The sequence below is a fragment of the Megalops cyprinoides genome, chromosome 4 (genome assembly GCF_013368585.1).
Source record: "Megalops cyprinoides isolate fMegCyp1 chromosome 4, fMegCyp1.pri, whole genome shotgun sequence".
NCBI lineage: Eukaryota > Metazoa > Chordata > Actinopteri > Elopiformes > Megalopidae > Megalops > Megalops cyprinoides.
The window spans coordinates 43,027,619-43,042,472 of NC_050586.1; the positions used below are offsets into that span (position 1 = coordinate 43,027,619).

The following is a 14,854-nucleotide window of genomic DNA, read 5'->3' on the forward strand; positions in this document are numbered from 1 at the left end:
ATGGAACAAACACAACAGAAAATGTACATGAAAACTGCCTTTAGTATTGTACAAATTTGTCAGGGTTTTGTGACAAAAGGTGCAGAAAACAGTCAGTTCAACAGCTGTCTTTAATGACAAATCCAAAGAAAAAAAAACACACCACCACACAAGCTTAATCAAAGTTAGAGAACAGCACAAATAGGTATAGAACAGGCTTTAACACAGGCGGGAACAAAACAGGTAAGACACAGACAATCTGGCAAAGAAGACAGCAGGGTATTTGTAGGCAGGCAGATGATGAGGGGATGGGACACAGGTGTGCAGAAACAAGCCTCAGGTGATGGGCGTGGCAGAGTAACAGGAGGAGGCAGGCAGGACAAGGAAACAAATGGAAGCAGGCAGGACAAGGAAACAAATGGACCTGTAAACAAAAACAAAACTTTTCAGTGACAGAATGTTGGAATATCCAATAATATAGTTTTATGTGCATGTATTTTCTGTTTACATTTTAAGAGTACACGCTGCTAAATTTCTGGTGAAAATTTCTAGGCTGTTCTGAGAAGTTTAAGAAGGTCAGTAAGTTTTTTTTGTCATTTAAGTAGTAATACATTTAGTATTAGAATTCTAATATACTTCATGCGTACAATTACACAGGCACTTAATAGAATTCCTCCTAGGTTAATCAATGAAGTAAAAAATAATGGAAAGATGATGTATGCCAGGCTTATTTTTTAAATAACCTGGAAAATTTACACCAGATGCAGAGTATGATGACATCACATGTAAAACTCTTAAACATGCTAGATGATCTGCCTAGGACGAAAAAGCATTTTTTGTTTGTTTGTTTTTTAAGGTGCATAGTGCTGTTACCTATTACTGTTACTCTCTGTCTCAAAGAAAGTACTTGACCCAGTAAGCCCTAAGCAATAAACAAAAAGGTACACAGAGGACTGAGATTTGGTCTCCTGATTTCATTTCTCTACCATTTTCATGGACTGCCTTTTTACCCTGCAAAATAGATCACCTTTTACTGTCAATGGGGGAAGAAAATTTTTTCTTGGTTTCCAGCAAGGTGTTTGTAATCAAGCCGACATTTCTAGAAGATGTATTTTTGACTTGTTATAATCTTTAATGTCTGTATTTTATCTAATACCTCTCTGTTTGTCCAGGCAATCAGGATGTACACCATTTTGCCAGTCCATTGCTGTGTGTGATGTGGTCTCCAGTTTCTCCTCACCCAGACTCCATCCCCAGCAACAGTCCAGGATTCCCACTGCATCCACCCCCTCTCCCAGAGAAGATGTCAAACTGCACAATGCCTGGGCCCAACAGTATTGGGGGGAAGCAGATGCCTTGGATGAACCCTTGTTTCATCTCAACTAGATCAGAGGGCAGCATCTGCGGTCCAGACCAAGCCCAGCAAAGCAATTCTGCCGCTTTGATGACCCAGCAGAACCTGCACTATTCCAACAGTTGTCAAAAAGAACACTGCCAAGTACCCATCAGCTGCCCACTGTGCTCACACATGCTGGGTGAGCCACTCACGGAAGGACCCTGTAGCCTGGGCATTCACCTCTGCAGAGCTGTCAGTGCACCTGGCCCAGGCTCCAGCCTTCACCTGCAGATGTTGCTCAGCAACATGGACAGCCGGGAGGGGGTCTACTCCAAGCTGGGCAGACTGTATGCAGAGTCACTCCGCCGCCTAGCACTGAAGTGCGAGGACCACTTCACTCGCAGCCAGAGGAATCCACTATGCTTCGACCAGAGTGACTGGTTCATCTTTAGGCTCACTGGCAACAAGCCCTGCTGTGAGGCTGGTGATGCTGTCTACTACTCTGCTTCCTGTGCCTCTGACCCCCGTGGTTCCTATGCAATCAAAGTATGGGGTGGTTTGTAAGTGCCTTTACTACTTGGTGTTAACATAAAGTGACAAATAGAAAATCAATGTGTTAATTTTGTGGTATTTGTGTTGTTACTTTTTGGTACTATGTTTTAGAGTTAGGCATTTCAGAATAATGAACATAACTAGTTGAGGTAAGATGTAGTAATGGGATAAAGGCCTCGCAGACCAAGCTGTGCTAAGCTTGGATTTTGAGTGTAACTACTATTCTATTCTATTCCTTCTATTCTTTTTTTCAGATTTGTAGGAGCCAGTCTCAAGATGCTAAAGAGAGTCACTTGTATGGCCTGTCAGTCCAACAGAGTGTTCCCCCACACTTCAATCTGCAGCAGAACTGTGGCCACTTCATTGCATCCCCCAAAGCATGCTGCCCCAAGACAAAGCAGATGAGCCCCCAGAGAGACAGCAGGAGTGCGTGGTAGTTATCACCCGGGAGGTGCCCCACCAAAATGCTGCTGATTACATTCGGGAGAGGGAGGCCTTCCACTGGGTACAGCCAGTGGCATACGAGCGGTGGATATGCTTCCTGCTGCTGCAGCTATGCAATGGGCTGGAGCATCTGAAGGATCATAGGGTCTATGCAATGGGCTGGAGCATCTGAAGGATCATAGGGTCACCCACCGTGACCTCTGCTCCTGGTGCCCCAGGGCCACTCCCAAGCTGATGAACAGAAACACCTCCCCTGCCTCCCCATCAGCAACTTTACAAAGGCCAAGCAGCACTGCACTGAGGACCCTGTCCTCAATGCAGACCACTCTCACATAGCCCCTGAGGTCCTGTCAACCACCCAGTACTGTAAGTTTGATGAATTTCAGACAGGTATCTTGATCTATGAACTCCTTCATCAGCCTAACCCTTTTGAGGTCAGCTCGAAGCTGAAGGAGCCAGAGTACTGCTGTGAGGACCTCCCACCCATCCCGCACCTGTCTCTCTACTCAAAGAGCCTCCAGAGACTGGCCTGTCTGCTCCTCCAGCCTGACCCCATCAAGCGCATCCACATCCAGGAAGCAAAGCATGCCTTGCAGACCCTGCTGTGGGGCCCACAGCAGGACATAATGGAGTGGCAAAGGGACAGACGTGGTGAGGGTCCCTGTGAAGAAGGCTTACTGAACTGGCTGGACGTGAAGCGCGCCCTGCTGACGATGAAGTTTGCAGAACATTCAATGGAGCCAGAGCAGAGCGCTGAGCTGGAGGACTGGCTCTGCTGCCAGTACTTCTGCTCTGCCAACCCAGTGTCCCTGTGCCATGCCGCAGAGCTGCTCTACCCCAAGTAATATGTTGGTTGTTGGACATTAGCTGCAGTTTGTGTTGCATTTTGGTGTCGTGGAAACAGGAAAAAATCTCTGGTTTAAGGAATGTGTTTCATCTTTTTAAACAGATTTTCAGCAGATATCTCCCCACTTGTTCCTCAACACATTGTCTTTTATTTTGGTGACTACTGTTACTTACAGCCACTCACAAGTTAAAAACTCAAAGTTAAGGATAAAGTTGCAAAAAAGGTACATTGGATGATCCTGATATTAGTGTGAGTTCAATTATTGACACTGACAGGCAATTTGTTATTGTTTTTACCGTAAAGAATTGTTAAAGAACTGCCTTTTTCAGTGCCTTATGTGCCAAATTGTTGCAGTTGTGGTTTTAATTTTTGCATAACCCAACTGAAAATCCAACATAATGCCATTGTACTCCACATTATGACATTACGACTGTGGAGAAGCTAACTGATGCTCCTCCACTGTCCCTTCGTTCCTAAAATAAACGCAGGGAGATCGCTACGCATAGCGAGTGTGCTCAGGCGTACGATGGGTGCCTCACTAGTTGCTAGCCGGTTTCCTACAGCACAGTAGTTTAAGTAGGTACCGTGTACATTGGTTGTTTGTGTTCTCCCGCTCTCTCTCTCTCTCTCTCTCTCTCTTCCGGATGCGCGGTCTCGGTGTGTGAAGGAGGCCAGCTGCTCGGGGAAGGAGGTGGTCAGAGGAAGCGCGCGCCCTGACTACGTCCCTTTTCTGAGGTTTCGCCGTAGGTTTCGCGCGAACTTTAAGGAAGGTTCATCGTAGGAGTGGAGGGGGGAGGAAGGGATATTGGTAGTTTGTTTTATTAGTATATGTAATGTTTGTTTTATTGTTATTTTGGTTGTGGTTGTCATTTTGAATATAATGTTACCTTTTTTTGTTTGGTTAAACTGTTATTCAAATGTAATTCCTCCAGTTTCGGAATGTAGACTCGCTAGGACTCCCCTGTTCAGGGGGGGGTTCAAGTCTATATATAGTCAGCATGATAAACAGAATGGAGAGTGAGCTGGTGTCTGTGCAGGCCGGCATGCTGCAGCTGGGTGCAGCTGGTTAATTTGAGTTAATTTTGTTTAAGTTATTATTAACTTGTTTTTTTTGTTCTTCTATTGGAATTTCATTTTGGTTTTGTGTCTGCACTCCCTTTATGAGGGACACTGATGGCTACCATTTTTGCCTTCAATAATAAATAAAAAATCTTTCCCTGGGAATCCTGAGGACTGCGTGATTACTGCTGAGCTGGTGTGGCCACTTAGTGTCATCCTGGAGACTCAGGTCATTGCCTAGGTCTCACAACGACTGTCTGTAAATTTCAAGCAAATTTTGTGTATATTAATGCTTAAAAAACACCTAAACAAGGTTTGAATGCAGTGGAGAAACTCTGTACGTGAACATACTTTACTAATGTATGTTAGAGGAATTTATTTTTGACTAAATTTTGACAAGTAAGCTATGTTTACGAACAACTGCAACAATTATATCCATTGTATAATGGAGGGGTACAGTACTTTAAAACCGATCTTCTCCAAAACTGGTCATCACCTAAAGTTGCATGAGATCTAAATGTTTATTCATTTATGTTCATTATTACAGTGGACATTGGTGGAGAATTCATAAGAGGATTGTGACTCAAGGTGTTTCCCTTGCAAATGCACATTTGCGCAAATGTGTATATTTATTTACAAATGTTATGCCACATTTTGTTCAGTGCTGAAGCTAGGGTAACTCAGTTCTTTTATGCCTGACCAGTTCATTCTGAGCCATATAAAAACCTATTTCAATCTCTGATGTTCATTTGTATTACTTTGTGTGACCTTTACCTGTTAAGTCCAATAAATGGAACATTTATTTTACTTAGTTCTTTGGAGATGTTGTGTTGATTTATTTCTGAGAATTAGTGATGACATGGTGGTGTAAAAACGTTGTTAATGTTCAGAGTCAAAGAGTACCTACTTGGGATTCCAGATGGCTCAGTCGGCAAGGTGTCTTAAGTGCAGACACCAGATTTGGCATAGATTTGAAACTGGCCATGTCATCTGAAACTAATCCATGCCTTTGTAACATCCAGATTAGACTACTGTAATGCCCTCTTGTCAGGATGTGCAAACGTCTCATTAAAACCCCTTCAGCTGGTGCAAAATGCAGCTGCTCGAATCTTAACTAAAACTAAACGCTTTGAGCACATCACCCCAGTTCTGGCCTCTCTCCATTGGCTACCTATTAAATACCGGATCATTTTTAAAATACTCTTACTCACATTTAAGGCTTTAAATGGGCTTGCCCCCCCCTATCTTAAGGACCTTCTTCATCCATATCTTCCGCAGAGAGCCCTTCGCTCCCAAAATGCCGGGCTTCTCACCATTCCAAGAGTGGGCAAAACTACTGTAGGCGGTAGAGCCTTTTCCTATCAAGCCCCTCTCCTGTGGAACAGTTTACCCTCTGAGATTCGGGGAACAGACTCTCTCTCCACCTTTAAGTCTAGGCTCAAAACATATCTATATAGTAAATCCTTCAGCTGAGGGACATGGCCTGGTGCTGGCGTGGATCATAGAGTCTCTGGTGGACTAAGTGGTCATTGCTTTCATGGACCCTGTGCCGTGATCTGGTGTTGACTGTCTTAGGGTCGCCCTCATGACTATGCCGGTCCCTTGCCTCCCGTCCCCTAGGTTATGCTGCCATAATGTTAGCCTGCCGGGGTCTTTCCTTGTTGCACACCTTTTTCTCTGCCCCTCCTCTCCTGCCTCTCTGTTCTACATCCCTGCCATTCTTATCATCCACTAACCACTGTTTTCTGTTTGCTTCCTATTCCCTGCTCCGGGCTCCTGTCCGGAGCTGTAGCCCAAGCGTCTCATCTCGTTTTTCAGTCCTGCTACCTCGCTGCCCTGCCCATCAAAGCCAACTGCATTCCAAGACCCGGACATCCTAGGAGACATTCTTATAATCACTCTACTGTTAACTGCTATTGTTTGTCAATAACAAATGTACATTGCATAACTTGTCTCTAACTCTATCTGCCCAGTGCCGGCCAGAAGCAGATGGGCCCCCCCATGAGCCCGGTTCTGCTCAAGGTTTCTTCCTGATAGGGAGTTTTTCCTTGCCACTGTTGCCTTGTTGGCTTGCTCTCAGGGGGTCTCAGGCCTGGGAACAATGTAAAGCTGCTTTGTGACAACTTGTGTTGTAAAAAGCGCTATACAAATAAAAATGAATTGAATTGAATTGAATCTGCCAATGACTGTTGACCCCAGTGGGGAAAAATTTTATATTTAAACAATGTATATTCAAACAAATAAATTGCATCGTATTAGAAAGCTTTGCTAATCAATTTAAATTAGCTTTTTTGTAGCTTCATTCTGCCAGGGTATTTTACATAAGTTAATCAGGGTTTTCTTTCCCCCCAGTGTCAGGAGAGTTAGGAGTCTGCATCATTTGTAAAAGTATTGTAAATTAATCATCTGTTATTACAAGCTTGATGGTCTGCAAACCCTGTCTGTTATTACTTTTTCATTTTGCTAGTTTTGGTGAAAGTATTATACAATGATAGGGTTGTTTTTAAAGGTTGTGCCCTGGAAATGTATGTTTGCCTGAAGAAAATGTATATTTGAACAAATACATTTATTATATTGATAAACATTACATTGATTATTACACATTACGTACATTGAATGGCAATGCTTTACTAATTTGTCATTTTAATTAGCTTCTTCGTGTTATAAAAAAAAGCAGTACAATATACAGAAGAGGAAAAAAAGCAATGTAGGTCTTACAGAAGAGCCACAAAGCAGAGGCACTCCGGAGCTCCACAGCAACTACGACACATGCTATAACCAGCTGAGTTTGTGCCCAACTCAGACATGTGTACACCACCTGCTTCCCTTGAGTGTCCAGTAGAGGGCACAGGTGCTGATGAATGAAGTAGTCAGCCTGGACAGTGGCAGCCCAGCTCAGGAACCCCAGAATCTGACCTGGGTGCAGCCCATGCCACCAGGCAGAGAAGCCAAAAGTGAGTGCTAGTGGCGCAATTTTGCAGTTTTGAAAAACTAGCCTTCGTAGCCATAAGGCTGTTGTCCCATTCCACCGACGAGCAAACACAGACGGCCGACTGGACATCTCTATGGTCCAGGGGTCACCATCAGACACACCATCCCACAGAGGGGTGCCCTGGCTGCTGTAACCTGTGAATCCCAGCCCAGCTGCATTGTTCAGTGACTCACTCAGAGCCCAGTGGGAGTAATAGCTCATTCTGAGCACCAGAGAAAGGCCCCACACCCACAGGATGCCCCCCAGGGCACTGAGGTGACTCACACAGTAGGATTTTATTAACCCTGCAAGGAGATATTTGGCATATTCCAATGCTAAAACAAATAACACCTTACAGCAAACAGCATGCAAAGGATGTGGAGGTGGGGTGATACTGCTCTGCTCTACAAAGGACACAAACTTTTGGAAAGAACAAAGCGGTCCACCAAGAAGAGCAGGGAAGTAGAGGGTATAGCTGAGGTAAGGGAGCATTAATGTGGTACTGCTCCACACCGATGTTCCTGAGGGCGGTGGTGTCAGGTTACCCTCTTTGATATCCATCGACAAAGATGTCATCCTCTGGGTGAGCAGCATCAGGGATGACACTGCTAGCAGGAGTCTGAGAGAAAAGATGGAAGTGAGAGAGGAAATTGAATATGCTGGAGATTTGAAGAAACACCTACAAAAACACCTTAGGTCCAAAGTGTATGGAAAATGTGTCTTCACCTAGATGACACATACATTTAATGTGGAGCTTCATGTACAAGCATATCTACCACCCTGAAATAGATAACAACATACTTCAGTTGATCGCCTCAATACCAATTTTTTAATACCAACCACAAAGAAATAATACCATTTTTAATAATCCTAATATTGTACACAACTACTCAGTGTCAGGATGGACAATTAACGCCAAAGATAAGCTGATGAGCAGCAGAGATGAAAAGGGTAGAATATGTATGTAATAATGAGTACATTAGGCTCCACTGGAGAATAACAACCACAGACAGTGTTTTGTCTGGCATGCAGAGAAATTAGAAATCAGATATATAAAGACCACGGGAGTATAATTCATTGCAAGTTATTGCCAAAACATGTTAAAGGAATCTCATGCCACTTGCTGTACTCAGAGCAGAAAGGGCTTATTTTATCTTTACTGTTAAATTCTACACCAGTAGAAGTTTGACGTTGTAGCCTTGTGGCCCATTTCAAAAAAGTACAGATATTTCTTTTAAAATGATAGAAACAACACCCACTCCCAGCTTAATCTATGCAACATTATCAGTGTGAATAAATAAATCAGTATGATACACCTTTATAGGTCTTTAGCAATAATATTTAGTTGTACTGTACTAAACATTTTCCTTTGGGTTTCTCTTCAAATAATGCTCAAAATTCAGTAAATCTTAAAAATTAAACTCAGACACTCATTATACATGCACGTTAGAGCTTAAGTATAAGGTGGACTATTGATCCTTTTTTCCAGGACATTTTCAGGGGACACCCTTGAGACATAGTTTCATAAAGGCTGTACCTATTGTCTGTGGACTTCTGAAGCCAGTACTCATTGTACTGGATAAGGAGGTGCCAGAAGGTCTGCCAGCACATTTGGACTCCAAACATCCAAGGGTGAATGTGCAATGGACACAATGAGTGAACTAGCAGCACAGAGGCAACAGCAGCAACAAACACCAACCAACAGTATGGACCCATGGTGACAGCAGCAAGGATACATCCTCCAAATGTAAGGTAGATGTACCTGACAAGACCAAGATGATACAGTGCTGAGCTTAGCACAATCACATGGAACACACTGATTATTTGTATAGTGTAAGTTCTCAGCATATAATGATATTGTCTAAATTTTTATCTGATGCCTTTCTTGGTGCATAAAAACATCCCAATAATTTTTGTAGAATTAACCCAGATTGATTAGTAAAACCATCTGATAACATAAAGTAACAATCTAATACATGGTCAGTAACACTGCTACGATTTACTCATTTGATGACTGTGAAGCCACAATATACAGATATGCAGCACCTACCTGTGGATCAAGGTAAGACATTCTCGTTTTGCCAGGCCATAAAATAACATGGCAAAGGGAACTGATGAAAGTTGATAAACCAATTGTGGGTATTGTTCAAAAGCTGACCAGCTGAATTGAAGAACTGGTTTGAAATTCATTGCAAAATTGTTAGCCATTTTCATTATTTCTACAACTAAACACATTTGGCTTTGAATGACTAAATAGCAGAGCCAACTGTGCCTGTCGTTTTTCTTTGCTAATGGCAACACAGTACAAAAGAAGCTGCAGCTGATTCAATGAATATGAATGCTTTATAAAGTCCTTTTCTGGGGAGATTTATACAATATAATGCAAACATTCTTCTTCTGTCTGCCAATAGGTTATCTACAGAGATATTTTATTTGCAATTTAACTGCCAACCATGCAATGTGTACACATAGCTATCTACTACTGATAGAATTTGTTTCAGTGTTCGTGTCTGAAATTTCTGTGGCTCTATGAATATACAATGTAAGTGTGGTACACAGAAATTGGCTGCAACATTCAAAGGAGATAAAGGCATACAGAGGTAAAATTTAATGAGTCCACATGATGAATATGAAAATGGACCAATCACAGCGCAGTATAAAACTGGATGGAAATAGCAAGTTCATAGCAGAGGCTTGTTTCACTTACCGAACAAATCTACCCAAAGTACTTAATACCATCATTAGTAATGGTTTGTATTTGTTCTCACAAATGCTACTTAATATTTGATGATTGTTTGGAATGTTGTCCCTCATTCTCAGTATTAAGATGATTCGGATGATTAAGTTCAACCTCCAATGGATTCTAAACCGAAAGAAGGAAAATAACAGACTATTACCATGGCTGCTTATACAGTAATATTTGTGACATGCTGTACAAGTAAGTGAAGACAAAAACAGCTTTGTGGAGAAGGATGACTAGTAACTCGCTGATGAGATTTAGAATTCTGTCGACTAAAACTTTGACCAATTTAGGATTTACTGGACAAATAGTTTTCTTTTTTGTTGCAACTTCTGGTTGGTTAATTGTGCACACTACAGAGAGGGTTTTTTTTTTTTTGCTTTAACCTTTCTAAGTGTATACCCCATGTGTAAATTGTAAGCATTGCCACTTTCACCCCACCAGAGAAAAGCGGATCTTGACATGGCACGATTACGCTTGTTACTTGGTGGAGATAAATTATTGCCAGCAAACGTCATAAGCATTGCCAATAGATGTTAGTTTTTGATTTTAACCGCAGTTATTGATATATTAACTGAAGTTATTGACATATCAGCCATTTACTCTATTAATTAAACAACCTAACACTATAAGCCTTAAATAAATAATAATGTATCCTATTATACTTTGTATGCCTGTGAGCAGAAACTAGAAAGAAGGGTCAAGAGAGTACAGGAGACTGTGGGGAGGGTATGCAGCTGTGAGATACCTGTGTGCCAAGTAAGGCCTGTTGTGGGGCTGTTGGACACTGTCCGAACGCTGCTCGGAGGATGGACCCTGAGTGTAAGATAAAAGAGTTGGACTCTAAAAAAGGGGGTCGCAAACAGGGATTCTTTATGGAATACAGCCAAGGCAGAGCAGGTCAAGAAGGGATAGTTATTTGTTATAGATTAGATATGCGCGGTCTTGGAGATAATCGTGTACAGCCTAGGGGGGGTAATTATTTTTAATTAGACAGGTGTGATCTTGGAAACAATAGTGTACAGAAAATGTTATGAAACTGAAGGAGGGGGTCTGAGTCTAAGCTTCAGGAGGAGCTAAGGGAATAAGTATAAAAAGGGAGATGCATTTGGGGATTGGGCTGACTGCTTTGGGGGGGGGCTGCTTGGGGGACTGCTTGGGGATATGACTGATGATATTACTGCTCTGCAGACCAGCCTGGTTTATTGTATATGATTTGCACACATATACAATAAACCAATTACATCAGACTCTTGAGAAGTATATTGGTCTTTATTGGACACTGGAATTTACTTTCTGAAATTATTATGAAACGGTACATATTGGTTACGCAACTTGGTAAATTATTGTGTGGGTGTGGAGGGAGCCCCCGGTCTATTCGGCCCAGACTGGAAGGGGTTTTCCCTACCACTAGCACAACTTTAGTTCACACCAAATTAAGTTGTTCAGACTTGAAGCTTCACGGGCACATATAGCTGCCTTTAGGAACTATGAATCCAATGAAGACAGGAAGGCATACATCACAAGATTTGGGGACAATTTTTAAATGAGCTCTCATGAACATAATCATTATCTCATTGTAACATGTTAAGTTGTTTGTTAAGTTTAGTTTTTGTATAGCTTTGTCTAAATCATGAAGGAAGACACTACAAGAAAAACTGGTGGCTACTAGGTTTGTGGTATTTGCATATAAAAATACACATGAGCCAGTCTCATATACCATTTGTTCAACAGTTGTAAAACTTGGTGTATGCACAGTGCGAAGCCTTACCTGTTTTCTATAAGGTGAATAAGTCAAAATAAGTCAAAGTCAAAGTTTGAATTGTTTCAGCTGATCATTGGAAAGAGAATGACTTCACCTGCATTCAATGAATCGATAATACCTTCTACCAGACATTTTATGTGACTCAGACCCTGACTGAAAATATAATGACAAATAACCAGCTAGCTAGTGGAAGATGGTCCTTGGTTAAATAATTTGAAATTGGCAGGTTTTACAAGGATCAAATGAAAAATCTCAGTCTGGGCCAATTGAACTGAGGGTTCACTCCACACTTGTTCTCCAGTTCTCCAATGGATAAGTTATGTAATTTGTATGTCCCTTTTTGAAACAATTACAGGAAGGTCTGATGTAATTAGGTTTATTGCATATGTTTCAAATCATATACAGTAAACCAGGCTGGTCTGCGCGGAGCATCTCACTCCATCACTCGATCTGCCACACCTTCTGAAAGCATTCTCTTTTATACTTTTCCCTAGCTCCTCCTGTTGTGGAGCTTAAACTCCGACTCCTCCTTCAGTTTCATACCACCTTCTTCTTCTCATTGGCCAACGAGTTAGCTCATTAGCAAATGCAGCTAATTCGGCACATATTCTACCCAACGAGAAGTTTTTTGTGGTTTTTCACCCCCTCAGGAGCAAATCTTTAAATACCTAGGTAGCATACTTTAGCTAGCTAGTGGGGTAGTTTAGCTAGCCAGCCAGTTCGCTTGTTTACTTTGTTTTTTTACCGTTCTTCTGCGTTTCCTTTTAGGTCCTGATTCTGGTTGTGTTAGCGCGGCTGCTTTTGCTGAACTGTAGGCGTAGTTTATTGTATCTAGACTAAGTAGTATTTCTTGTGTTTAATATCTGCCTTTGACTGTTCTGAACCACCTCAGTGCTTTAAGCACTTTTTTAGCTTGTAATTCTGTCTCGGCAGTAAATCTTTATTTAGGGAATGCGTGTTCAGTTAGGGGAAAAAAATGTGGCCAAAACTGTGCGAGAGTTGCCGGATGATCGGATTTCTGGAGGGAGACCTCCAGGATGAGTTCATTTGCAACCATTGCCGACTCGTTGAGCACTTGGAGAACAAGATTCTTGATCTCGAGGCCCAACTAGCTGGACTCCACAGTAATCCTGAATTGTTAGAGTTCCAGGAACTGATTAATACGCCCTATAGGGAGATAGTGTGCTCACCAAAGCCGGGTAGGGGGAAGATACAGACGAGATAGGGTGTGAGAGCTGGCTTACAGTAGGGCATAGGCATAGAAAGGGGCGCACAATTCCAAGAGGGGCGGCATCTCCAGAGATCGCGGTGACCAACTGTTTCATGCCACTGCAGGACGAGTTGGCCCACGATCCTGAGAGTGGGAGGACTGAAGAGCCCCAGGGCACCCAGGCGGCCTCATCCTCCAAGAAAAGAGAGTTAGTGATAGTGGGGGACTCAATCATTAGAGGGGTAGATAGCATAGTGTGTTCGCGCGACACAGAGTCTCGCATGGTTCTGCAGGACAAATTTATTGAGCTAACAGGGAAGATTAGGAACAGAAGCTCCACAGTAGTCTTCTCTGGAATTCTACTGGTACCATGTGCAAGCAGAGGGAAGCAAGTCTTTATATGGAGATTTAACAAGTGGCTACAAACCTGCTGTAGGAAAGAGAGGTACAGGTTTATGGGGCACTGGGACTTCTTTTGGAACAGGAGTGACCTGTACAAGCAGGATGGGTTACACCTGAACCGGAGGGGTACAACTGCACTGGGCCAGGGTATGCTTAGGGTAGCAGAGGGTTATTTAAACTAGGGTCTGGGGGGGCAGGGAGGTAAGAAAAGCATAAAAAATAAAATTTTGGAACTAGAAACGGTTATGAGTAATAGTAATTATGATGTTGTTGGGATCACAGAGACATGACTTGGTGCAGGGGATGGGGATGAGTATAACATAGAGGGATACAAGCTGCTAAGAAAAGACAGAACCAATAGAAGAGGAGGGGGTGTAGCTCTCTATGTAAAGGATAATCTTAATATTCAGGAAATTCCAGGAATGGAGCCCTTGGTGTTAGTGAAGACATATGGATTAAAATATTGGGGGGAAATGTAAAGGGTCTGAATGCCGGAGTATGTTATAGGCCACCAACCTCAGACAGCACAGTGTGTTCTTTGATAATATTAAGCTAGCATGTCAGGAGGGTGAGACAATAGTAATGGGGGACTTCAATTACCCTTCAATTAATTGGGAAGCTGTGTCAGGTCAAGGTAAATGTGAGGAAGAGTTTTTAGATGTAAATGACTGCTTTTTGAGACAGTATGTTACTCAACCTACAAGAGAGAACACAATTCTAGATCTGGTTTTGTGTAAATATCCTGATAGAATTTACAGTAATGAGGTAGGGGAGCCACTCAGAACAAGTGACCATAGTGCAATTACATTTGAAGTTTTTTGGCAAGTTAAGTCTGCATTCTCCAATGCTAGAGTTTTTAACTTTAGACAAGCTGACTTTATTAAGATGCATGACTATACAAGGAATATAACCTGGGTACCTCTTTCTAGATGGCATAACTGTGAAAGAATTGTGGAGCATATTTAAAACAATTATTCTGGATGTACAGCCTAAATTCATTCCGCAAGTGAGAAAAGGGAAGCTGAAAAAGAAGCATCCACAGTGGATGAATAAGGCGTTACAGGACAGTTTGAAATAAAAAAAAGGAAATTATTTAGAAAATACAAGTTGGACAGCTCAGAGAGTAATAAGGTTGAATACAGTAATATGCGACCTCAAGTTAAGAAAAAAATAAGGAAAGCTGAAAGGCGTTTTGAAAGACAGATTGCACTAGATGCAAAGAGCAACCCTAAACACTTTTTTCAATACTACAGTCATAAAAGCATAGTTAAGGATGAGGTAAGAGGTATAAAAATAAAGATGGACTTATGGTTTATGATAACAAAGCTATTGCTGATACCCTAAATAGTTACTTTGTGGAGAGTTTCACTAGTGAAGTGTTTTCACATATGCCTTCAAGTGCATTCAATTCTCAGAGTCTTATGGAGGAAATTGAGTGAAATGATGCAGAAGTACTAGATAAACTCCAAAAACTTAAAACAAATAAGGCAGCAGGCCCCGATGGAATATATCCAAGAGTTCTCAGGGAACTAGCAGAAGTGGTTTACAA

At 42.0% G+C, this 14,854-nt stretch overlaps 2 protein-coding genes across 2 annotated transcripts; one reads left to right on the forward strand and one right to left on the reverse strand.

Moving 5' to 3' along the window:
- Nucleotides 1–1,297: 1,297 nt before the first annotated feature.
- LOC118776499 (inactive tyrosine-protein kinase PRAG1-like) lies at nucleotides 1,298–3,156 on the forward strand. The gene is given in 5 exon segments (XM_036526859.1): nucleotides 1,298–1,861; nucleotides 2,122–2,227; nucleotides 2,230–2,420; nucleotides 2,459–2,513; nucleotides 2,516–3,156. Coding segments are annotated over 5 exon segments (1,557 nt in total).
- A 3,708-nt stretch (nucleotides 3,157–6,864) lies between these two features.
- mboat4 (membrane bound O-acyltransferase domain containing 4) lies at nucleotides 6,865–9,378 on the reverse strand. The gene is made up of 3 exons (XM_036526860.1): nucleotides 9,239–9,378; nucleotides 8,726–8,950; nucleotides 6,865–7,807 (listed from the first exon to the last, which is right to left on the reverse strand). Exons 1-3 carry the CDS (start codon nucleotides 9,376–9,378, stop codon nucleotides 6,865–6,867), a joined length of 1,308 nt encoding a protein of 435 aa, XP_036382753.1.
- Between the last annotated feature and the right edge of the window lie 5,476 nt (nucleotides 9,379–14,854).

Coding starts and splice junctions, on each gene's coding strand:
- mboat4 (XM_036526860.1), bottom strand. CDS start 9,378: ATGAATTTCAAACCAGTTCTTCAATTCAGCTGGTCAGCTTTTGAACAA. Junction 8,951..9,238: donor TGTCTTACCTTGATCCACAG/GTAGGTGCTGCA, acceptor TGGTCTTGTCAG/GTACATCTACCTTACATTTG. Junction 7,808..8,725: donor CAGAAGTCCACAGACAATAG/GTACAGCCTTTA, acceptor CTTTTCTCTCAG/ACTCCTGCTAGCAGTGTCAT.